The following is a 26,527-nucleotide window of genomic DNA, read 5'->3' as shown; positions in this document are numbered from 1 at the left end:
TTTTTAGAGGTTAATTTAGAATCTTGATGCTCCTTGACAGGTCTAAAAAAGTAGTTAGCCTTTGAAATGGTGAATTTTTTTGGGGGTATTTATGATGTTCCGAAACTTCATATAATAGAAAAAAACAAAGTCCGGTTATAAAATTAAGGTGCATCTCAAAATCTAATAGACAAGACTGCCCCTAAGTTGGAAAACTTTTCAATTGATCGTCGTGATCTCCATATGTATTGATCTAAAGAAAAAAGAAATCAAAATCATCTATTTCCAAGAGTTTCAATTACATATAGACCTCCGTGATCTATAATGCTTTTGAAATTTAAAATGTTATAATTAGACTTGAACATGGATTTTCAAACAACCATAAGGTTTTAAAACCTAAACTACATCTTTCGACAAATTCTAGAGCTAAGCTTGTGGGACCTCGTATAAAACTCACCCAAAAAAATATTGCTAATAGAAATTAATGTAGCTGCCAACCTAACCGGGTAGCAGAGCTTCAAGGTATGAGAGAGACAGAGATTTTGCATTTGAACTCTTTAGCGAATTTCCCGGGGAGGAAATGCACGAAGACAATGGTCGATGTCAGAAGACAAAATCCAAAACCAACTAGCATAATAGCTCCTAAGGAGGGTAGAGTGATCAGATTCACAACTCCCACTCTTCCTATATCCTTGTTTGATTTCCAACTATAGAAACTACTTGGGTCAATTAGAAACAGAATATTCACAAGAAGGGGGTTCTTTCACATGGAACGTCCAATTAAAAAGATGGGGTTCTATTCTGCATCTGCTTCTTCTGCTGATTTCTTATATTCCGGCTTGAGCTCGTAAGTTCCTTGATGAGGTCCCCTCTTGTTGTAAATGCAAAGTTCATTAAGTATTTCCTTCAAGAATTGCTGCAAGACACACAATTTCAGTGGTTGATAGAGATTCATGACAATAAAATTGATTGATGCATTGACTTCATCGTTTGGTCATGACAGTGATATCATACAGTACAAACTTTAGCTGCACATCCCAATCACATTTTCCATTATTTGTATAATGGAAAATTGAAAGCATCAATACTAAAATCCATCAATCTGAACCAGTGTTCCTTGACTCAGCGGAGTCCACCTGGCCTCGGCCGAGTTACTCGGCCTCACCAGCAAGGCAAGGCAAGTTTCATCCAACGCAGGTGTACACCCTATATATGTTCTATATATAGGTAATATTATGCCTAATTAATAAAAAATTGCCTAACAGCTATTTTGGCTAATATTTTATGGTTATTGGGCTTCAAAATGGAGGATTGAACCCCCTCAAATGCCACCATCCCATTTTTAATGCTCGTCTTTTATTTAGGAAAACATATAGCTCTTTTTTCTTTTTTAAGGGGGTTCAAAAATAATGAGCATGCGGTGGTTCAATCCCTCAAACCTCATATGAAGGGGCCACCCTATCTAACCAGGATGCCTTTCCAAGGTTGTATAAAAAATATGACATATATATATATATATATATATATATATATATATATATATATATATATATATATATATATATATATATATATCTTCTTTAAGGGGTTTTAAAATAAAGAACATGTAGTGGTTCGATCCGTTAACTGTGTGTAAACCGGGCCACACCGTTGAACCAAGATGCGCTTTCGATCTTGTAAGAGATGAGTTTGTTATATAAATATAACTTATTTTCTTTGTTTTTCTTTTTATTTTTTTGAACGCGTGATGGACTTCCGAGTAACTCGCCTTGGCCAAGGGGCGAGTATCTTGGCTGAGACGAGTTCCGACACCTTAATATTGCTCATCGAGCACGGCAAGTTCTGACTTTGTCCTTAAAGAACTTGTCTAGTTGCCACAGTATCTGGGCAAGTTCATACAGTAACTTCCCATGGTACTTGTAACAATTTGATACCCCCGAGTTGGGGTTTTCCGGGCCCAACTGGGTGCCTGAGTGGCTTAAGTGAGTTTTCTAACAATGATTCGTAAACATAGCATAGGCATGTGTTATGTATGCTGGATCTGTACAAATACAAGCCACATAATGGTGAGGAGAATGGAACACACAATTGCGAAGCCTAATTGCATGTCTGCCATAGAATGGATAAACAGACATAATAAAAGTAGCCTATCAGTGTGAGAAGAAGCAAAAGCCCATACCATTAGAAGCCTGGAAGCCTAGATATTCACCCAATAATAACTAGGAAAGAATCCACTCAGTCACTTAATGGGTCATCATCACCTAGGCACCAGCCTAGGCCATTCTTGATTACATAACTAAGAAGAAACTGAGATGGCCTAAGACAAGGGTTGCTGAAGCAATGGCCTAGAGCTAAGAGAAAATGAGCTTGGAGTTTAGAAAATGGGAACTTAGAGAGAGAGAGATAGCGAGAGAGAGAGAGAGAGAGATAGCGAGAGAGGAGGGGTTGGGGTGGGGGGTGTCACACATGAAAAGTTTGAAGATAGATGATGGGTAGATGTAGCCGGTTTGACAAGAAACGTCAACAGTAGAGGACTGGTGAGGATGAAAAAATAAATAAATTTGCAGCTTTGGCAAATATCACACTGCTATGGTGTGAGAATAATGAATAACCAAGTAACCTATCATCTAAGCTATACAGCCTCATGAATCATGTCAATAGTACTTCAATAGCAAAAAGCGAAGGCAAGACAAGCGAAAACAATTCTAGGTTTGTGTTCACAATCTCTATGTCAATTCCATTACCCCTTCCTTATCGTCATGTTTTGATGTCATGTACTTGATTCAGTTTTCATGGTTTATTATGGGTGCCGAGGGCCTGCTTAAAATAACTCATATGATGTAACCAAAATATACATGAAATAGCACTTACCAAGACATTGTTTGGTGTTCCCTAAGCAATGATCCTGGATCGTTCTTAGTCTTGAGTCATAATTACATAATGAACATTTAAAGAACCCACATGAAAAAGATGAAAACAGATTGAAAGATGAGTGGATTCATGTTATACACGAGACCATGAATTTGAACTACGCGTCCAGTTTAATTAATATATGAACATCAAAATATGGGGTCACAAAAGTGGGTCAATTGACTAGGATACATAGAATCAATAGAGACACTTGCAATTTTATTTTATTTTTTGAAAGTGAGACACTTTCAATTTTATCCAAAGCAATTTAGCAATGTTTTCATTTTTCCAATTCCCATTGACCAATTATTGTCCTCATTTCCCTAGAACATCATAATTCAGTTCCACACATTTCCCTGGAACATCACAACTCAGTTACCAAGTGGACTCATATACACTAGGAACATTAAAATCTAACGGAACTTTGTTTTGCACAAGAATCATGTCGGAACCTCATAACACAAAGTATTGTCAAATTTGATATTTAAACATACCGAAGGTTGATCTGTCTCTTGGATAAGTTGCTTTAGACCCCAGTTTGGTTGTCTTTCAAAAAGCTTGAACATAATATCCTCGAGTTCGCCACGATCTCTTCTAGTTCTCTTCATTTCTTGACCCTTTATTGGTAAAATTTTCTTCTTATCCTGATAAGAAAATAAGTACAAGGGATTCACAGAAGGGTTATACAAGATTTCTATCGCATCCTAAACTAGAACTTGTTCCTCCATCTCAGGGTGGGGGAATCTCACTCTCTCTCTCTCTCTCTCCATATATATATATATATATATATATATATATATGGAAGAGACTACACAACGCCAATGGGCGAAAATGAACAGTATTTTCGCCTATAGGCTTAACGCCATCCAGTTTTTTCGGACGGCGTAGATTATAGACCGTGACGGGCTTTTTTCTACGCAAAAAATCCTACAAAAACTGCCATGGCTCCTGTACATTTGTGGCGGTTTTTAGGCAAAACTATCACGGACATAGCATGTTCGTGATGAGGGTAAACAGTGTAGCAATTCGCCTATAGGCATTTTTAAGACTTCTCCTATATATATATATATATATATATATATATATATATATATATATATATATATATATATATATATATATATAGGAAACAGTTGATGAATGAGACAACAGATCAGAAAAGGAGTACCTTGGAATTTGATCCAAAACCGAGCATCCCATGCATAGGCCTCATTAAGCCCCCCCGATCATCATCAATCATCTGAGGAAAGAACAGAGTTGATTAAAACATAATACAACCCTCACCTGCAACACAAGCAATTATAATAAATAAAAAATGGGACTCTCACCTGCATTTGTCTAACTTTTATCATAGATTTGTTTGTCCTCTCACGGCATAGTTTGCCATACTGCTCCATGTTTTCACTGTTGGGCTTCATGTCAAATTTATGTTCTACCTTCCCTTCCACTGACACCCTTCCTATAATACATATATATCTGCTATTATAGATGTCAACAATATTCAATCCAAATTTACAAAGAAGAGATACAAAAATAAGCTCTCTCAACCTCCCACTGCTTAATTTACAATAAGGCATTATCAAGAAATTCAATGCCGTGCATGCACATTTTTTTGTTGTTTTTTTTTTTTGGTCTTAATTGATGGCACACAATCAGTTTATAATTTAAAACTAAAGTAGAGGCTGTTGAATATCTAAAAGCCAATTTTTCAGAAACACCAAATGCTGTAGAGTGCATAACCTTGACTGTATCCTTCACAGATTTTTCTCATACTGCATACCATGTGTTCTCCTTGTCAAACTATGGTTGCAAAGATTGGATAGGTTTAAATTTTGATAGGTAAAAATATTAGGATTCCTTTTTTTTGGCTATTGGGTTTCACACAAAGTCCAAAAAGGCTTGGGTTGGGTTCTAGTTTTTTAATGTATATACGCAAAGGACAGATAAGGATTGGTTTTTATGAGGCTAGTGAATGGTTTTCCTTTGCAGGCTTTGAGAGAGAGCACAAGCTCTCGATCCTTTTATTTTCTACTCTCTGGTTTTTACCTTTCTTTCTCTTTCTTCCCTGAATCAGAATTTTGAGTGATATCCAATACTTTCAAAGTGACATTTATATAAAATAGGTTAAGTAGCAGTCATTGGCATGTTACACATGCCAAGAACAATAGACATGCATGTTACATAGCTTTTATTAACATGTATTTTGTCCATTAGACCATTTTAAACAATTGCTGCACATGTATTCATAGGCATGTCATTTTAATTCACATAATAATCTAAGAAAGCTAAGAGAAGCCTATGAGCAAAAAAGGTACACTCTACTAATAGTTTCCAGTAGCAAGCCAGAGCAAAACAAGAACCCAAAAGCATTGGTTGGAAGTTAGAACAAAAAAACAATTGAAAGCTTCCAATAGCAATGAAAACCGAAAGTAACAAGCACCGATAAATACATCAACAAAAAAACTCAAAGAAACAGTTTGTAGCATGTATAAGCACAAAAAAACTTTCGGAGATTTTGGACAGACCAACCACTCTTGAGTAAGCAGTATTCCTGAGTTAAATTTAATCAAGATCTAAGAAAAACAGTTCTTCCTTTTAGCAAGTTTGGAGGTGAATTGTGACATTTTTCTAATAAAAGGGGCTCAGAAATAGGGCTCGCTTACACACCCAGCCACATACGACTAAGTTTTGAAAAGTCTATCTTTTTAACTACCTTGGTGCAGCGCCACCATTTTCTATTTTTGTATGATATATGTTTACACAGAGAACAAGACAGTCAATACCTCCAAAAAAAAGAAAGAAAGAAAGAAAGGACAATGATAAAGAAATGGGGCTCACTCATGAGGAGGCTGAAGCAGACCAAACGTCCCACTAAGCGTTCAAATGCAGTTTTACTAGAAAGATACTTTTACTCATGATACGATATTCATCCAAACTGGGTCTTTACGATCCACCATATTACATACATATGTCCACATAAGGCAAAGCCCTATAGGGGAAAACCCGAAGTTCAAATTCGCAGTCCACTTGGTACGAAGCCTTCTAGCTGAATTCCAAACCTAGGCAAGTATTTGCACAAACAAACAGAACTTCAAAAAATATCATAACTAACTTGATACCTGACTTAAGACTTCTTTTTTTTCTCAAAACTCAACAGGTAGCTCATCGAGCTCACACAAGTCCTAAATCTCTTTCACAAGTGTTTAAACCATGGTAAAACCCAAGAAAGGGTATTAACTTCTCCATAAAAAAATGGGCCTAAATAGTACTTAAAATGACAACACAATTGGGAGTACCAAGAAGCTTCTAAGTTATTGGCTTAATGAATCTTGAACAAAGTAAAACTGTTTTTTCGTATTAATAAATAGAAAATGGTTACTCTCATTAAACATGAGAAATTTGCATTAAGTGAGGCATATAGGAAACAGACCTCCTCACCCAAGAAGTTAACACAACAACAATTAGTACTATCAGAGGTATGGCAATTTGCAAAACATCCAGATAATCCTATCAAAGAAATATAAGAAAAGAATGATACATGACCGAAATTCCAGAAAAGATACATGGATAATCGCATTTAGACACTCACCTTGATTCGTCTCAGAAAAAACACACATAGGAACAAAGTCCTTAAACATATTCAAAGAGTAACTCTTTGGTATATTTGTAGAATCTGTTGCAGCTAAATCCATCGTAAACTGGATGACGAAGAAACAGAAGTTACATAAGACAGCAATTCTAACAGACTTCAGAAGGAATCATGTTCATATATAGAACATAAAATTGCAAGACTCGATAGAAATAAGAACTTCCTAAATGAAGAACAATCACATATCTATGGGCATCTATAGAACAATTGTCCTAAACCAGGATTAGAATCAAATAGTATCAGTGTTTGTGTCCAACAGGATTTCTAGTCATACAAACATCAACATACAGCCATGCACATGCAGACAGACATACATAAAGGGGTTTTATATGTTTCACAAAGCCCAGAACCCTAAGCTTAATCTTAGAGCGGGAAGGCTGTGGGATCATCAATTGTGCACTTCTACAAGAATGCCAGCGTGTTATGTAGACCCAGCAGACCCTCTCTGTTGTTAGAAAACAAACTAATCTCGAGTCCTGAGATTTTTATTTTCTTCATGTCATGTGCTAATAGCAACATAAAAATATTCAGTTGATAATGTCCTTCTTGAGGAACACTTTCTTCATAACAAAATACAAATGCGTGGGAGATATGCAAAGGACCTGTTTCAATGCTGTGGTTATTACTAATAATTCAATGTTTGAATAAGAATAATGGGTTTCAAAAAAATTAATGCTGATACTGAACTATCTGTTGTTTTGCAGTATCCAACATAAAGTTATCTGAGATAAACCTACAGGTAGTTTTACATATAAGTTTATCCTTTTTAAAAGCTGTTTTTATTTTATTCAAAGTAATTTGCTGAAAATCACATGTTTTTATCCATAAATAACCAAAAATAGTTGGAAATCACTTAAAAAGTTAAATAATTAAATAATATTATACATAATACAAGATACATACCAAACAGCAAACAAAATAGTATTAACCAGAGTATACTAATTTTAGATAAACTATTTATTCCAGATAAAATTAACCGCCATCAAAACAGGCCCAAAAGATAGTGGAAATATCCACAAATCGAATGCCTCATGATGATTTCATAAATTTATTTAGAGTCATGTGGTGCTAATAAGTATCTCCTCTTCTTAGGATTGGTATAAAATTTCTAGACAATCCTCTGTCTTTGGTACATTCTTTTTTGGATTAATATTTCTTTAGGAAGTTCAAATTCAGAAATCTAGAGGTTGAGCATAACTCTCTAGCGGAGATAGGATTGAATAGTGTACCTTGGCAGGATCATGTCATGGCTGAGAATATTTATTGGCCATAGAGTATGAGACCTTTTTAACTTGAGAATGGTGCACAATCATTTCATAAGGCAGACAATTGTTTCTTTCATCAAACACAGTTTAGGTGAAGTTTCTTATCCATTATGTTAGTTTGAATGGGGGCATAAGAGTGTGGAGATCACTGTTCCATAGAACAAATATGAGGAATAAAGCAAATTTAATGGAAGCAGAATGATGCAGATCGCATTGCAAAAGGCATCACCAGAAGACTTTTCACACAAATGTCCAGTCAAGGTGATCCAAAAGCTTAAATTGAAGATCTCTTTGAGGTCTATGACCCATATCTACGGGTTTTTCAGAATTTGACATTTTGAGCAGCATATTGTGGTTAAAACATAAAAGTATCCTGACTAATCTTATAGAGAGACCCGCAGGTCACAGATACCAAAGCGCCGATACCCGTGCTGAGGATAGCCCGAATTTTAACTTTCCTGAGTTTCAGCTGGATCAGTTCCTATTTTCAAGTGAGTTAGGTTTCTTTCCTTTCCTTGTTGATTAATTATTTTAAATGGGTATCAACGTCAGTTTCCTTAAGTTACAGGAATTTACAAAGTAAGGTTCCAATCTTAGTAGGAATAGAGACCTTAGAGTTAGGTAGTTTCCTAGACTCTTTAGGAGTTTTTTCTATGCTTTTGAGAGTCCAAGTATATGCCAGAACTCAATACAAATACGTATGTAGGCCTTTGGCCAATTGAATAAAGATTGAGCTCTTTCTTTTGGTCGTGTAAGGTCATCTTTGGAATAGTGACTCCTTGACATCGACGAAAGGTTCCTCAAACATGAGACAATTCTGTCTTATTAAAAAACTTTGGCTAACATTTTTTTTAGAAAAAATCAAATTCAAAAAGAGTAAGGTTTCAAACAACAAGCTGACAAGGAGATCAATGTTCAGTTGAGGAAGACCTAGAGGAAGGAAGATAGAAATAATTGACTGCTAGGCGCTAGAGCGAAGAAACTGTCTAGGTGGACTAGTGTGCCTTGCTGGAAAAACGAAAATCAGGTCACATAATTGAGGATATTTATTGGCCATAAAAATGAGACCGTTTTAACTTGAGGAAAGTAAGAAGAAGCACTCGCCTCACTAATTCTGGTATGGTGGGACTCTTTCTCGACCCAAGTCTCAAGCAGAGCAGGCTTCAGGCTGCAAAAAAAACTCCAACTTCTCAAAGCCTCCCTTAAAACTTGCAGTTCCTCCCTTCCAGGAGATTTCTCACTGACTAAGAATACCCTGTCGAAGGCCATTCAGACCTTAGATGTGATGGAGGAATCGAGCCCTCTATCGACCTCTTTGAGGCTAGCTTTAGATCGAACATGAAGTTGGACTATCTCGCTACCCTCAAAAAAGAAGAGTTGCACTGGTACCAGAGATCCCGAATTACTTGGCTCAAATCAAGAGACCAGAATACATGCTTGTTTCACAGGATAGCAAACTGTCACAGACGAGATAACTCCATCTCCACGATTAAGGATGGCAACCTAATCTTGGACTTTGCCCCAGCTATTGAAGTTACCATCCTCAAGTATTTCAAGAGTCTCTATCCGGCCACGACGTATTCTAGACTGAGAATGGGAAATCTCCCATTCCGATCTCTTCCATCTCAATGGGTGGATTGGTTGGAACGCCCTTTCTCCCAGGCTGAAATCCTTAAAGCGATTGAGGACCTAGGTAAAGACAAGGTCCCTGGCCCGGACGGAATCCCATTCGCCCCCTTTAAAACTTTTTGGGGTACCTTTAGGAACAACTTCCTTCTTTTCTTCGAGGAATTCTTCCATCGTGGAAATCTGCACAAAGCCATCAATGCCACCTTCATTGTGCTAGTTCTGAAGATACAAGGGGCTGAGGATTCGTCCTATCAGCCTGGTTAACTCCACATACAAAATCCTATTTAAACTGTTGGCCCCCAAGCTCAAACAGGTTTTCCCACTTGTCATCTCCCCATCCCAATCAGCCTTCATCAAGGACTGGTAGATACTAGACAGGGTGCCGGTGGCCCATAAATGCATACACTCTCGCCACCGCTGGAAAAAACCGGGTTTAATTTTTAAGATAGACTAGGAGAAGGCTTACGACCATGTGGACTGGCCCATCCTCGACATAGCTTTAACGAGTATGGGTTTCGAGGAGCAGTGGAGGAACTAGATGAGGGGATGCTACTCCAATCCTTTCTTTCCATCCTCATCAATGGGACACCAAAAAGGTACTTCCCTCCTCTAGGGGCCTTTGCCAAGGCCACCCTATCTCACCCTTCCTCTTTACCGTGGCGGCGAAAGTATTCAGCCAGTCTATATCCCGCATGTATCAAGAGGGATTCCTCTCTGGCTTCAAAAGCAGTAGGAATGGCCCGAGTGTATCTCATCTGCTATATGCAAACTACACATTAGTCTTCCTAGATGCAAACCCTGAGGAAATAGAAAACCTCAGACTGTTTCTGATATGTTTCGAGCATGCGACTGGGTTCAAAGTTATCATGGCCAAATCCAAAACGATAGGGGTTGGCCTATCCAACAACCAAACCAAAAACCTCGTTCCTTCTTGGGAAGGTACAGTGGAGGACCTGCCCACATCGTAGATTGGGGAAGCCAAAGAAAGCGCACTGATCCCATGTAATCGACAGAGTAAACCGGAGATTTGCAAGATGGAAAGGCAGATACCTATCCTTTACAGGGAGAACGACGCTTATCAAAGCAACCCTAGCCTACTCCCCCATATACCTCATGTCGCTATTCCATATGCCAGCCTCGATTGCTAAACGCCTAGACCAACTGACAAGAAACTTCTTCTGGTCAAGTGAAGTGGCATCAAATAAGATCCACCTGAATGCGTGGGATAAAGTCTATCTCTCGAAATATTAGGACGGCCTAGGGATCAAAGTTCTCAGGACACAACCTAGCGCTCTTAGGTAAATGGTGGTGGAGACTAGCTACTCAGAACTGCCAGTTGTGGGCCCAGGTCATACAAAGCAAGTATAGTATCCCACCAGACCTTTGGCTGCCCGAGGGTTTTCCAACGACAAGGGGCTCGGGTGTATGGAAATCGTTACTCTCCTCCCTTCAACCGTTTATACAATTCATTAGGTTCCATGCTAGAGCCGGGGATAGAGTGCGATTTTGGTCAGACCTATGGTTAGGCCACACCTCGCTAAGAGAACGATTCCCCTCCCTATTCGTTGTGGCAATTAACAAACCCTCCCTGGTCTCAGAGGAAATAGTACCTTCAGGCAATCACAGAGTTTAGGAAACCTCTCACAAAAGAAGAAACCTTGGAGTTTATGTCCCTCTCGAACTCTCTCAACTCCACCTTCCTCGCCCTCTCAGGGTCAGACACCTTGGTCTGGACTCACTCGCCCACCGGTTCATTCACGGTGGCCTCCTTCTACAAGAAACTCATGCAGCATTCTTTCCCCCTAAACCTGAACACGATGCTCTCCAACGTTTGGTCATCCATAGCCCCCCCAAAAGTACAAGCCTTCTACTGGATTACGTGTTCCGAAAGCGCACTCACGATAGACTTACTCCATAGAAGAGGTGCCCAAACTCCTAATAGGTGCGTCATGTGCCTAGTAGACGAGGAAGAAACAAACCCCCACTTGTTCATTCACTGTCAGATTGTCCTTCAATTTTGGAGTAAAATTATCCAACTTTTTGGAATATCTTAGGTCACCCCCCCTTCAATTCTGGCGCTGACTTCCTGTTCCTTCAAATCTAACTGGCCGAAGTCGGGTAGGATCCTCTGGAAAAAGCTACTCTAGCTGCTACAGTGTGGACCATCTGGCTAAAAAGAAATTTGAGAATTTCCGTGGTATCAAAATCAAACTCCTAGCTTTGTTCCACAAGGTTACTTCGATGGTAATCTTTTGGGCTTCCAACCACAACCTGTTTACTAGGATTTCGACGGCTAGTTTTCTTCGCAACTGGGTGAACCTTATTCAACTAACCCCTCACCGCAACCCAAGAGTATCGTACTGGACCCCACTACTAGTGGGTGTTATTAAGTTCAATTTCAATGGATGCTCCTTGGGAAATCCAGGCCTAGCAAGCACGGGAGGAGTCATCCGTGACCATAACGGTGAAGTCATCTCATCCTTCTCAAAACACCTTGGCCACAAAGACTCACAGTTCGCAGAGGCCACGGCCCTACTGATGGGAACCAAGAAATTTAACCCTTCCTAGGGCCCACACCTCCACATAGAGGGAGATGCCAAAAATGTAATACTCTGGGCCACTAGAAAGGCCCCTCCTCCTTGGCACCTAGCACACATTTTTGACGAAATTGAGCACACTTGCAGGGGTATAAACGTCTTATGCATGCATATTTGGAGGACGTCCAACAACTTCACAGATCGTCTCGCCAAGGAAGCCGCTAGGAACCATCCTTCTGCACATGTATAGAAGCACACAACAGGGAGCTTTATATCACTAACACAGCAGGGAGGCCTACACTTTCTAGATTGTAGTCTTATACCTTGTAACGGGCAGATTATATAAGCCCATATCTTTTGCCTCACTGGTGATGTTAGAGCCAATCTTCTAGAACAGGTCACTCCCTAGTGACCAATTTTTTGGTTGAGAGACCCGGTCTGTGGGTTACCTCAACCCTTACTTTTTTAAAAAATCTTACTATTATATTATTTATCGTTAACTTCCAAAAAAAAAAAAAACACTCGAGGAAAGTGCAGAATTATTTAATAAAGCACACAATTGTTTCATCAAGCATAGTTTAGGCGAACTTCCATATCCATTATGTATATCAATTTGCCTGGGGTGGAAGAGCGTAAAGATTATTTTCTAAAGAACAAATTTAATGGATGAGGAAAGATGCAGACCACATTTCAAAAAGGCATGAGCAGATGTCCAATCATGGCAATCCACAAGCTTAAATTGAATATCTCTTTGAGATCTACGGCCCATATTTTCTCTATGGATTATTCAAAATTCAGACATTTTAAGTTTATATCATTGTTGGCAAAATCGCCCGATCTAACTGCTAACCGCCCGGTTAGTGGCCGGTTCCGGTTTTGGGCGGTTAGGATGATCAACCGGTATTTAAAAAAAAAATTCAAAAAATGTATACAAATTCTAAAAACATAGGGACTTTGATTTGTAATGCATTTTTAAATATTCTTTACATTATGGTAAAGATTAAAAATTGTTTTGGTCATTAATACTCACTTTTATATTTTCCCATCTTTTTAGAAAATTTTAAAAATAGCCCTTGAAAAATATAAAATGGGTTAAAATCCATTTTTTTCATTAATTTTCAAATTCATTTAAATGTATTTTGTTTTAATCATTCTCTATATGCTTTTCATATTTTAGTAGATTTTTTTTTGTATTTTTTTTATTTTTTCTCAACACTTTTTTGACCGCCTAGGACTTGCCCTGTTAGAGCGGTTAAATCGGCCGGTTTACCGGTTAGGCCAGTTAAACCACTTCCAGGCCCATGTCCGGTTAAATGTTTCGGTTCGATTTGCAAACACTGGTTTATATCATGCTTGAAAGCCTACTGCCAAATTTTATTTTCCTACGTGTGTTAGGTTTCCTTTCATTGTAGAGGACTTATTGTAATTAGGTTTAAACTTCAGTTTCCTTAAGTTATAGGATTTCTAGAAAGTAATATGCCAACTTAGTTGGATTAGAAATTTGTGAGTTAGATAGTTTCTTAAGAGTCTTTGTGAGTTTGTTTTCTACTTTTTCAAAGAGTCCTAATATAAGGCAAGTGTAATTCAAAACTCTCTATAGTTACCCATGTAGGCATATGGCAAATTGATTTAAAATTGTGAGTATGATGCCAACTTTGTAATAGTGTTTCCTTGATGTCGAGGAGAGATTAACAGTTAATTTTTAAGATTCCTCAACTCTTGTTCTAGAGAGAGCGATTCTACAACACTAGCTTAGGATTGGGAGTCTCCCAAGCAAGTTACACACTTCTTCTTTCCATTCTAGTGTGGCAAATCCTGACCTAAGATTCCCACAACCAACTTCATCACGCATTCAAACCCTTCCATAAACCCCAGCCAAAACTGTACAAACCCTAGATAACTAGCTCAATGACAATCCCAAGAGTTACCTAATCTCTATAGCCTTCACGCTTAAGTTAATTCCCCAAATCAACACTGAAATCCATCTCATAATCCTCCTATCTTGGTGGAACTGCTAAATTCCATAAAGCTTTAACCCCTTCACAAAAACCCTACCACTTGCCCCAACACCATCAAAGCCTTCCCCATAGACCTAACCGTGATTCTACTTCATTTAGACCTCATACTCTATAATTCTACCCCAATTCCGAATCTCATTCCACCCAGTTTGGAAATCTTCCTAAGGCCGAAGACCCTGCTGTCCTAATCCTTATAGGAACCTTAAAGGCCAAAACCATTTAGAACTCCTAGTCCTAACCTAACTAGAATTCCCACTCGTACCCAAACCCTTCCTTTCTACACCCACGTAGCGTGTAATACTCGTGTAGGAGCTGAGCTTCTTGGTAAGAAAGAAGCAGATGTTTGCTTGAGCTTCGAGGTTTTGGCCTTTTGGGGGCCTCCGAGTCCTCATCGTCTGTTTCAAAATGCTATTTCAAAAAGGGAGAGCTTCATTTTCCTTTTAAATTGACAAGGAGACTAAAAAATAAAACAGAAGCTAAGCTGAATTGAGATGCATCATTCTCTTTTCCAGCCTGATTATGAGGGGCGAAAGCTTTCCATCCTCCACCATTTTCTCCACCACTGCCCCCTAGCTCCTCTTCCCTCCCTCAAAAAACTGCAAAAGCGCGATGAGTGAATCGGAAAGATGAAACTGAAGGGGCTTCTTGAGGGAATGAGCTAGGGTTTTCCTTCCATCAGGGAGAAGCTCAAAATGCCAACTTAAAGGATTGGATGTAAGACGTAACAACTGTTGGGTGGTTGGAGGCCATTTCTCTTTTCTTGCTAAAGTGGAGAACCAACTTTCTGACCTTCAATGGAGCAATCATATAAAAAAATAAAAAATTGTGGACAAAGAGGGGAGCAGCATCTCTTTGAAACTTCTTATTTGGTTGTTGAATTACCATATTGCTTAAAAATAGTACTCTGTGAATCTCAGAAGTCAAATTCTCCTTCGTGACAGGGCATTTCTACAGTAATGGTTTAGCTTATTCAAAATAAGTTGCCACCAGAAGTCCACTCACGCTTCAAGTAGCATGAGTCAAGTCTCTAGGTCAAATGTTCCTACAGACTTAAAACTTGAAGAATTGTACTTCAACAAAATAAAAAACGTAGCATAACCATAATGCCCAAGCTCCAACAAGATAATTGCAAATGCATCTACCTTCCGTAGAATTCATGTTTCATGAGTAAATATTAATTTTTGTCGGTCATCAGCTGCTAGGGATAGTAGAATCCCCGAAAGTGATTTGCACCTAGAGGTTATACTATCATGTCTTTCAACATGAAAACCTCGTGTTCTTGCTTATATTAGCGAAAAAGACTCCGTATTTGATTTGTATTTCTAAAGTTTCTTCAGGCCAATAAATGTAACGTAACATATGCCACGGTTCCTTACTTCGACAGGGTGCAAACATCTAAATTTCATCCTTTTAGATGTTTTTTCAGTCGCAAGCTATCTTCATGACAATGAATTTAGAAGTAAATGATCATGTCACTGGATCGTTACGTATACAAGTAACTAGACATCCACTCCTAGCTACAGTTTCTTCTCCAAGATTTGTTCCATAAAACTTGCTTACTCTTTCCAACGAAACTTGAGCAAGATCCAAACACTATCATCTAAGTTTGGAAATTCAAACTCATTTCAAGTGCACAAAGAAAGACAAGGTCCACAATACTCAACAACAAATAAATGGGGAAAATATCGTCCCTAGTTTACACCAACCCATGCATAAAAATTGCTTTTCAATATGCCTAACAATGGAACAGACAAGCAACCTACGAGTCATTGAATCAAAGCTAAATGGGTTAAATTCCTGATCTTAAAAAGGCCAAGTCCAAAGACCGGAAAACATGGATAAAAATTGTTTCTCCTGAAAATCCTAACCATAGAGCAATCAAATCTCACCCCATGAATCAGCCAAACAAGGCCCAAAATATTCTTGAATGGATAAATGAGGGAAACTCCTAAACCTAATGTAGAACATATGCCAAGTCCAAAGACCAGAACCCATTCATAAAAGTCCCTTTACCGAAAAGCCAACCCGTTGATCAAACAAATCACCCTATGAATCATTCAACCAATAACAGAACCCTATACTCAGATACATAATTCAATGACGCAACCAAACCCTAATTCATAAAATAACTAATTAAAAAAAAAAAATCTAAGATAAATGTGAAAGGATCCATAATGAGATAAACCTGCCATAACAAAAACGTAGAACATCAAAATAAATGCAAAAAGAACCCAACCCCATCAAACCTAACAAAAAATTAGGGAAAAACATAAGCAACGTGCAACAAACAAGAAGTTGAATTTATAGTATAAACAATGAGGATCCAACAGATGGTTCGAGACAGACTTACACGCAACAAACAAGGAGTTGAATGTATAGTATAAACAATGAGGATCCAACAGATGGTTTGAGACAGAATTATCAACATAGGCAACTCTTGACCACATCAAAGCAATCCCAAACAAGCTTCAAAATGAGGAGAATTATTGCACAGGAAAATAAATTGCATAGACAGAAAATCAGTTATGATGAGGATAGTAGTTAAACCCAATAAGCTAAGCATTAATTGTTAATGAAAACAGAGTAAACCAGTGATAAAATTCTTTAGAAGGGGTGAATAGAAGAACAAGGAGAATCACAAGATGGTAAGCAAAAGGCGATATAGAAAATCATAACGATGGGGAAAAATATCATGAGGAGAGAGAAAAACTGGCAATGAAGAGAGAGAAACTCGGTGATAGAAAGTACCTGGAGAGAAGCAGGAGAATCAGGTTGAAGTGGATCAACAGAGACAACAACCTTGGCGAGAGGGAGAGAAGGATCATGGTGATTCTGCCATGCATTAGCCACGAGTTGTGGGCACTTCATCAACCACACAGAGCGATCGGCCTTGGCTGTATCGATGGTACCATTGTCCGAGATTAATTCATCAGACATCTTTTTCTCTCTATGAAATTAATCCTTTCTCTCTCTATGAAGAAGGGGAGGTTTGTAGGGCTTTGGTTTGAGAGGAGAGAGAAATACTGCCGAGCTTTAGGGAAAGAGGAGGTGGGCGGGCTTTTATAAAGGATTTCTTGGAGGGAAGGGAGAGAGAGAAAGGGCTGTGCGTCATGCGTGCCATCTCCGCGCGTTCGGATCTCGCGCGTCACGGTTGGCAACGCTATGTCTTACGCCGTGCTTAAAGAAACGGATCCGTGACTTGAATATGTCCCACTCGTATCCGTGTTGGATTGAAGAATCCGTGGATCGGATTGAAAAAATCGACACAATCAATAAAAAGGATTTTAAATTTTTTTAAAAAATTATTCATCTTTTTTTTTTGCTTGGCTTCGTAAAGAATCGGTCGAAATTGATGAAGAATCGGTTGGACTCGGTGAAGAATCTTTGGAATCGACGGTTTCACGAAAAAATCGACAAATCTACTCTTCTGAATCCCTGTTTCTTACCAAATCGAGGACGGTTATAGTGATTCCCAATCCGAATCGTCCAATTCTAGATCGGATCACCGATTTTTAAATCACCGCTCAAGCTCAATTCCTATCAAAGATAGAGATCCTTCCCGATGGACTCACTTAAAAAAAATAAAAAATAAAAATAAAAAAAGGAGACTTATAGTATGGTATTGATCGACAACCTCTCCTTTGTACTCAAATCTTATTAGGAACTAACTTCCTCGCTTTACAAGTGCATATTGCAGCAAAAGTATGGTTGGATAGCCATGGTTACATTAGTTGCCTAGAGGGATTGCGTATGGGCTAAAAAGACTAATGGGAAGAATATGGTATATTTGATCGAGTAGTTGGTTTTGTGCTAATGTCAGCCACGCAGTTGGAGTTATAGAGACCTTAATAAAGGTTTTGAATAAACGACTTGGTCTTTGTGCAATACAACCTGAGCTTGAATGAGAAGCAATAGACCCCTTGCTTACGTTATTTTTCCGTTATATGTCTTTACTATGTTATTACTTATATTTTTATGGAATTTGAAATGTTATGTAATGTAAGACTATGAGGAAACAATCGCTCATATTCCATATTTATTTGGAGAATATCAATAATTATGGAAGAATGGATCTTTGAGAAAGAGAGATCTGGCTTGAAGCTATTGGCGACCCACTAGATAATTCCATGGAGATGGAAGCACCACAAGGAGATAAATTTCAAGTTCAATATCTTTATGTTTTAGATTTTAACTAATATTCAAGGATGCAAACATTCATTAGTAAGATGTAAACTTTTTTCTTGATGGTGGCATATATGATGATGATTAAGTCGATAAAAAGGAACCTAATAATGAGCAAGGAGATTGAAATGAAGTTTATGAAGTAGCCTACTAATTGTGTATGTCACTTGGGTTTTGTAATATTGCAAATGTAACATATGTTTAAGGACTTTGTGCTGTGGATTGTGGCGTGTTGTGGGCTTAAGAGGCATTGTACCTCGTTTTTATACCGCATGTTATGATTGTGGTTTATGACTAATGATTTAATATTACATTATAATCTTTTTTGTTTTGTGTTTGCAATCGTTGTTTGACGTATTTTATTGTTAAGAGTATATAATTATCACTTAATGGGTTATTTTTGTTTATAATGATTTTCTTTTCTTTTTTAGAATCTTTATAATTTTCCCACACTTTTATCTATGATTTCCAATCCTTTCCTCTTTTTTTTTTTCTTTTTTTTTTTCATTGAACTTTAATTTATTAGACCGGTCTGGTCGGTGAATCCAACCAGACCAGTGCCCTTGTTAGTGTTTATAATGATTTTTATTTTTTTTAGAATCTTTATAGTTATTTTTAATTTCCCCACATTTTTATCTATGATCTCCATGTTTTTCCTTGTTTTCTTTCATATTATCATTAAATTTAAATTTTCTAGACTGGTCCGATTGGTGAATCCAACCAGACCAATGCCATTGTTGGTACAGTCACTAGTCTGGTCTCAACAATATTATCTTGAAGGACAATTTATCATAATATTTATCTAGTTTATTCTCCTATCAATCAATGAAGCTATCACAATTTAGACTATTGTACTTCACGACTTTCTATGGGTCTCTAGATTCTCCCTCATGATGTACACTTCGTTATTGCGCAATGGCATCATGAGCTCCTGCAGTTTGGAACTTAGTTGTTGGGATCGGGAACAGGATCAAGAGTGTGGGATTGTAATGTCTAGATGCTTCCCATTGTTTGGATCGCTTTTTCAGCTCCCTGAAATTTAAGGATCTCGATCCCAACATCTCGGGGAACATGTTCTCAACTTTTTTTTGGGTATCACATGATATTTTATAAAGGTCAAAGACACACCTAGTAAAGCATCACTTTTCTCTTTGAAGAATATATAGAATTTGATTTTGCAACACAACATTTTTGTTTTTTTTTTGGGACATGCATTTAATAAATGCTTCCTTATAAACGATCAAGGTGGGTGTGATTAATATGAGCCAACCTGAAGGGATTGGGATGATGTTCCTCCCAAATGGCAACGGCATCCAGCTGCTCTAGGTGCGTTGTATCAGGTTGCGATAGCTTGGTAACTATGGTAGAAAAATCCTTTTAACTTTTTCCTTAAGTATCTGGCACCTTCCAACTTGGATTAGAAACTCAACCTAATCTTTTATAAATACGGTCCATTTATCTCTCTCTTGTTCCCCTCTTTTCCCCAACTCCAGATATGCCCTAGTCTCCCTTATTAGCCTCCACTAGGTGGTTCTTTGAATGAGTTGATTTGAAGTTGATCATTCAAATATAATGAACCTTTCGTCTTTTAGATTTGTAATGAACTAAAATTTCATCCGGATCACCTTTCCAATTTCTTATGGAATATGTCATTTTTAGAATTCCAAAATATGATGAAACTTTGATAAGAAAACTGGCCTCAAAAACAGGCCATGGGCCTGTCCGAGTAACTGGTAAAATGACTTGATTCAATCGGTATAATTGGGCTGGTCCTAGCCAGTCCAAAAAGTGTTAAAAAAAAATTTAAAAAATAATATAAAAAGTATATTTAAAGCTTGATTAAACAAAATACATCCAAATGAAATTGAAAAAAGTAGTAAAAAATATGGATTTTAAAAACTGATTTGTGCCTAAGGATATTTTCAAAATTTTCCAAAAAAGATGGAAAAATATAAAATTAAGTATTCATGGCCGAAACACTTTCCAATCTTCATAAAAATGATAAAAAATATACTTAAAAATACATTACAAACAAATCCCCAATTTTTTTGGATTATATATATATATATATATATATAGAGGAAAACACTACACAACACCTATAGACGAAAATAAACAGTGATTTCACTTACTCTTATCACCGTCCAAAATTCATCGTGCGGTCACGATTATCCGATAATGTTTCATTTTTCATTTTTTTTTTACAAATCGGAATGGCCTGAAATTTGGAGCATATATTCATCAAAAATAGGGAAATCTTAAAACATTATGAAAAAAAATATATTTTGCATGAAAAAATTGACCAAAATACCCCCTAAAAGGTTTAGGGGTATTTTGATCAATTGATTTTTTACAGATAATTGTTTTTATATTTTTATTAGATGCGCCTCAGTAAGATGTACATACCTTCCAAATTTCAGATCATTTTGATTTGTAGAAAAAAAATGAAAAATAAAATACTACCAAATAATCGTGACCGCACGATGAAATTGAACAGTGATGAAGATAAGCGAAATCACTATTTATTTTCACCAATAAACGTTGGATAGACTTTTTCATATATATATATTTGGTTTTTTGTGTTATTTTTTATTATTTTTTTAAATAGGTCAGTTCTGAGTTTGATTGGCTGAATTTGTAAACACCGATTCATACCCAAAGGAGGAACAACATGATTTCTATCTAGATTTAGAAGGTTGCTTATGTAAACTACAATTTGAACCTCCAAAAAAGCCACAGTTCACGAGACACATTGGGGCTATGACCCAATAAATCTTGATAATTTATTTTTGAAGGATCCAACGAGTAGTTGGTAGAAGCAGAGGAGCCAATACTCAAGAAAAGGCATCACAATAGGCGATAGACCTCTTGAGCATTGATGACGAAGAATGTGTGAACTGGCAGACAGGTGATGAATAAATAAAGGGATGACCAGAATTTAAGAAATTGGTGGGAGATGGTGGCGTTGCTTCTTCCAAAGCTACGCCACCGAGACAGATGGAGGTGGTCGCATTGGGGACGAGCCTTAACAGTAAGCTAGGAGTGGACTGGCGTTGGGGTTAGGAGCAAGTCATGCCCTACCGGACTTGATACTCAGACTGGTTACCAATTTTTCAAACCTCCATATTCATTCCTCAACCAAATCAATTTAGAGTGATCGAGATAGCAGTGGGGAGCGGAGCGGTGGGTGTTGGAATGACTTTTGAGGCCCGTCGTGGCTCTCTCTGCATTTCACTTATTTACTTATATTTTGATGGTCTATGCAAAGATTACTTTCGCCCAAAAAGAGATGGAATCAATTTTTAGAAAATTGCTTGGCCAAGGTAAGGTGAGGAACTTGATCGAGTCGAGTGGACTCGGCTAAGTCATATACACCTAAGAAAATTGTGAAAAAGAAGTAGAAAAAAAGAACAAAAGGTTAAAATAAAAAACAGTAAAAGAAGTAGTTAAAAATGTGAATAAATTAGAAGAGGTAATAAAGTACATCAGAATACCAAAAAAGATGGAAAAAATCTATAAAAGATGGAGTATTGGAAACTTGATTTATACCTTGAGTATTTTTAAAAATTGTAAAAATGAAAAAATTATGGAAGTTTTCGGATCATCTTAAAAACTATCAAAGTTGTCTATAAATATATTATTAACTAACATATTGGTGTTTTCTAATTTTTTGTATTTCTTAACTTTTATGTATTAATTTTTTTTTTTTCAGGTTTTTAGGGCACCCCCGAGTCCATTTTGGCTTACCACTAGGGCGACGAGTCAAAGTGGACTTACGGAGTCCAAAAATACTATAATGGAATTTTTCAACCTAATTTCTCTGATTCTCTCAAGCGAGTCCGAAAATGCTGGATGGAAATCTTCGTGCTGAATTCTCTCGTTTATTTAATTTTGTTATACTCGACATATATCTTAGCCAATGCAAGTTTTCCTACCGATTTCGTTTCATATATTGGTATTAATTTCGTTGCATTTTATTATGGACGTAGTTTGCACAAGGTTACAATCTTAAACAATTCATACCACCAAAATTTACCATAAAATATAGTTTTAAAAGTTATTAAGACAGCTTGAGAATCTATTTTCATATTTAATTATAAAAGAATGAGATTGTATACAATGAGACTATTTACTTATGATACAAGGTGGTCACAATTCTTTACAACCATTTGATGTGAAATTTGATAGCCTGGATGTGTCACAAAGTTCAAGAAAACTCTTTTGATATTTGAGCTTTGTCAATAGAATGATTGCAGCCACCCAACTTCACATCCAATGGTCAAGATTATTGTGACCACTTTGTGTCAAAGGTAAATGGTCTCATTGTATACTTTCCCTCATAAAATTTAGGTTTCAAAAAGGGTTCAAATCAAGTACATCTACAAACCCATGAAAATCTTGAAAATGGAAAAGTCCAAATAATATATTGTAAGATGCACTATTTTTAAGACTCAAAATCTTTTTTCTTTTTTTTTTTAACATTCATATATCTTGATATCAATATGAACAATTAGAGGGCTTTTCAACTTCAAAACAGCCTTGTCACATTGGATATTTTAGGTGCACGTAAAGTCTAAATTGAGCCGTTATATAAACTTTTTCCTTTTATTATTGAGAAAAGAAAAGCATATAGTGCTCCGAAGTGAGATATATTTCTGCATTTTAAGATTGCAACCTTATATAAACTTTATCCTTTTATTATTGAGAAATATAGGGTGCCCTCCCAAGTGGGATATAGAGTATGGGTTCTTGATGACATTATGTTATTGGCCATGTGTCATTCAAATTTTATTCAAAATAATTTTGACATTTCCCTCAGTGTATGAGCTAAAACGACAAGGTGCTGCAATTTGCCGAAAGATTACAAAACTTTCGGATGCACATTCCACGCTGCCCATCGCCCTTTTATCTCGTTCCCACACCCCAAACTTTCCATATTTTTTCTTTTTTATGGTTACACTTTATATGCTCCAGTAAGAGTGCATTGTGCTCCCGTGGGAGTAAATTGTAGTTTGCTCCAGCAAAAAATACCAACTTGGATTTAGTTGGAGAATTAGATCGATTTACTTGTTTTTAGATCGTCTTTAAAATTACTATGCAATTATCTAAGAAGAATAATATAGATTTTGCATTTCTATACATCTTTCTTCTGAAAATTAAACGGTATGTGTTCAATTTTAAAGACATAATTTTCTGTACTTTGAAAATATTAAGAGATAATTTTTTATTTTTTATTTAGGTTGTTTGAGTAACAATGGAAGGTTTTCCTCTAAATAGATAAGAGAAACGTCTGAAAATATATTTAGGTTGTTTGAATAACAATGGAACGTTTTGCTCTAAAAAGATACGAGAAATGTCTCATAGGATACGAATAGAACTAGTGAGAGGAGATATGATGACCTATTACTATTATTTTTATTGAAAGTACAATCCTGAATAACAAAACAATATTGGCTTGTGTTGAAATAGTTGGAATAAAACTCTGATAGTAGGGTTTTTACCCAAATGTTAATTTTGCTCCGGGCGGAGCATAAAATCTTGAATTCCATTTTATTATCTTCACATTCGCATTTAACTAAGAATAGAATTGATTTGGTCATCAGAAACCAAAGAACCTTCTCTTGGTTTCATTTCCAGAAAACATGAGGGGCATTTTTTAGCCTTCCTTTTCACCGTTTATATGATTTTCTCATGAGTCATAGGCCCTTTGAGAGGGAGCTACTGCCATTCAAAAAACCTCCACCATTACTTCCATGGCCGCTCCACATCCATTCCAAGCCCTAAACCTAATTCTCTTCCTCTTAGCAACACCTTTTTCAGCCTCAGAATCCACGCCCACTTCTTGGCCATGCCAAGACCACTGTGGTTCGCTTCCAGTGCGCTACCCCCTCGGCACCGGCCCAGGATGCGGTGACCCCCGCTTCGCCGCTTCTGTTTCCTGTAAGAACAACCAGTTTCTGTTCACGACACACACCGGGTCATATCCCATCCTCTCCATCGACTATGCTCAATCTCGCATGCTTGTATCTGATCCCCGCATGTCAACCTGCATGGCGATGCAGTCGAGCTCTGGGTTCGCACTCGATTGGGCCGCGCCCTTTCAGCTCGATGGCTCGGTTTTTGCACTCCTCGCATGCAACGACCCGAGCCGACTGGTCCACGATGGTTCATCCTTGTGCGACATGGCGAGCTCGCATATTTGCAGTTCTTTGGGCGGCTGCGCGGCGATGTCCACACTCGGTGTGCAGCCGTTTTCGCCTGAGGCCGCCTCCACTTGTTGTGTGTATGCGCCGATTAACCTGGGGCCTGCACATGAGGTATTCATCGTTTGTCGAATTTAAGGACACTTAACTGCAATTTCACTATGCCAGTCTTTCAACAGTTGGATTTTTTCATATATTTGTAACCAGGTGAACCTGACCCAGCTCGGGTGCAAGGGCTATGCTGCAGTGGCCGGGTTCGGCGACACACCCACCGACCCGGCAAGGTGGTCTTATGGCGTGGCCCTCCACTACAGCTACGGGCTTGGCAACGGCTACTTGCCGGCTGTGTGTGATGCCTGTCAACGAAGTGGTGGCGCTTGTGGCTATGCAGGTACGAGCCTGAGGGTGAGCTTCGTGTGCGTGTGTAAGACCGGCGTGAACACGACTTCTGATTGTTATGCACAGCAAGGGCTTTGGGGTGGTGGTTTTCGGAGGGGCGCTTCGGTTCTTGGGTTGGTGATGACTGGTAAGATGCCATGGCTGTGTTTCTAGAACAACAAGTTTTTTTTTTTTTTTTTTTTGTTTTGTTTTAGTTGTGGTTTTTGAGTTGATTGTCATATCAATGGTGTTCTTTTGACTGTAATTTGTTGGGTTTTTGTGATTTTAATGAAGTTGGGTTTGTCATGTGGTTACAGGGAGCTTTTGGGCAGCTTTCATGGCGGCTGGTAGATAGCACAGAAGCAAAAAAACAATGGTATTCTTTTTCTTGTTTAAGAGGATTTGTAACTACTGTTTTTTTTTCCCCTTAAAATTCAAATGTTGGTGTCTTTTTTTCTTTTTTTTTGAAGAAGAAAAGGTTGTATTTTTTTTGTTTTGAGGAGAGAGGTCAGATGAGCATTCATGGAAATTCATGAATTTTTCTTTTTTTATTTAGGAAGCTTTCATGGCGGCTATGGAACACTAGAGAGAAGGAAAATGGCATGAATGGCTTCTACTTTTACAATAAGAGCCCCACGTGTTGTACATATTCTCTAGTTGCTTACAGAGTAATCTATGGGCGACGTGAGGGGTGTTATAGTAATTTTGGGAGAAAATAAGGATCATTTTGGGTTTGGAGAAATGTTGAAGGGTGATTGTGAAAATTTGTAAGAAGGGAAAGCAGATGTATCTTTTTTGTTTTAACTCTTTTTTTGTCTTTATTTTTGTCGGTGTGGATAGTCTGACTTGACATGTGATTCTGCCACGTGTTGGAATAGTGTAAGTCTGGTCCACGTGGCGATAAGATTAGAGGTGGGCCCTCAAACTTTTCCTTCCAAAGATGCCCCTTCTGACCGTTGGACAAATGCTCCTCTTGCTTGGAAAGCTTCAAGCGAGAAAAAGTAGAGGGAAACTGTGGACCATGCTATATTCGGTGCTTCAAATCCGTGGTTTAAATTTTCAAATTATGTGTTCGCCATCTCTTAATGAAGCCAACGCCCTACTCTAAAAAGATAAGATAGATTCAAAATTTATAAAAAAATTAACAAAAGTTCATGGTAGAAAACTTGATTATTAACTGTGAGAGGTATAAATATAAAGAAAAAAATAATAAATTTAGGAGATAGTGCATCTTGTAGTAAAATTATCTGGATCATATATTTTTAAGTATTTCAAGTGCTTACAAATATATTAAATTTATGTTATTTTAAAAATTTAAATTTATAATTAAGAATAAAAATAGATTTTCAAGTTATCATGATACACGAACTAGATTCCCAATTAAAATTTAGAGGTACACCCCCATATAAACCTCACTTTTTTTTTATTATTATCAACTAGGAAGCCTAGAGCCTATTCTTAGCTACACACAATCATGAATCGACGACCCTGCCCACCCAAGCCTAAAGCCATTCTCGAAAGAACAATAATGAATCTGCTAAATAAAATAAAATCTAAAACTTTTAGAAACGGATTATTTTAAAGAAATTCAAAATGGATGATCCAAAAAAGGTCAAAAAACAATATTTAGAACCATCCATCTTCAATTTCAAAATATATTTTTGAGAGAGAGAAGTTAACTTCAATATTTAAAATGTATCTGTGGTTGAGAATATTGATATGCTAAATAGATCCAAAAAATATGTTAAAGACAAATTTTGGAAGGAGAGCACTTGAA

At 37.5% G+C, this 26,527-nt stretch overlaps 2 protein-coding genes across 4 annotated transcripts; one reads left to right on the top strand and one right to left on the bottom strand.

Moving 5' to 3' along the window:
* Positions 1-426: 426 nt before the first annotated feature.
* Positions 427-17,022, bottom strand: LOC18424127 (Transcription initiation factor IIF, beta subunit). 3 transcript variants are annotated; one of them, XM_006828721.4, is made up of 6 exons: positions 16,736-17,022; positions 6,479-6,587; positions 4,218-4,348; positions 4,058-4,129; positions 3,384-3,533; positions 427-895 (listed from the first exon to the last, which is right to left on the bottom strand). In XM_006828721.4, the coding sequence occupies exons 1-6, from the start codon at positions 16,922-16,924 to the stop codon at positions 776-778; spliced, it is 771 nt and encodes a 256-aa protein (XP_006828784.1). In that variant the 5' UTR covers positions 16,925-17,022; the 3' UTR covers positions 427-775. The 3 variants fall into 3 exon arrangements, with proteins under 3 accessions (XP_006828784.1, XP_088703756.1, XP_088703755.1); XM_088847630.1 differs by lacking the exon at positions 6,479-6,587 and having other exon boundaries at positions 16,736-16,901; XM_088847629.1 differs by lacking the exons at positions 6,479-6,587; positions 16,736-17,022 and adding an exon at positions 5,728-5,948.
* Positions 17,023-23,610: 6,588 nt separating this feature from the next.
* LOC18424126 (wall-associated receptor kinase-like 20) lies at positions 23,611-25,571 on the top strand. The gene is made up of 4 exons (XM_006828720.4): positions 23,611-24,486; positions 24,580-24,898; positions 25,068-25,126; positions 25,307-25,571. Exons 1-3 carry the CDS (start codon positions 23,923-23,925, stop codon positions 25,103-25,105), a joined length of 921 nt encoding a protein of 306 aa, XP_006828783.1. The 5' UTR covers positions 23,611-23,922; the 3' UTR covers positions 25,106-25,126; positions 25,307-25,571.
* The last annotated feature ends 956 nt before the right edge of the window (positions 25,572-26,527 follow it).

Source organism: Amborella trichopoda, chromosome 9, assembly GCF_054954075.1.
Source record: "Amborella trichopoda isolate Santa Cruz 75 chromosome 9, AtrichopodaSantaCruz75HAP2 v2.0, whole genome shotgun sequence".
Classification (NCBI taxonomy): domain Eukaryota; kingdom Viridiplantae; phylum Streptophyta; class Magnoliopsida; order Amborellales; family Amborellaceae; genus Amborella; species Amborella trichopoda.
Note: the sequence above shows the minus strand (reverse complement) of the source record. Positions and strands in the feature narration are given on the sequence as shown.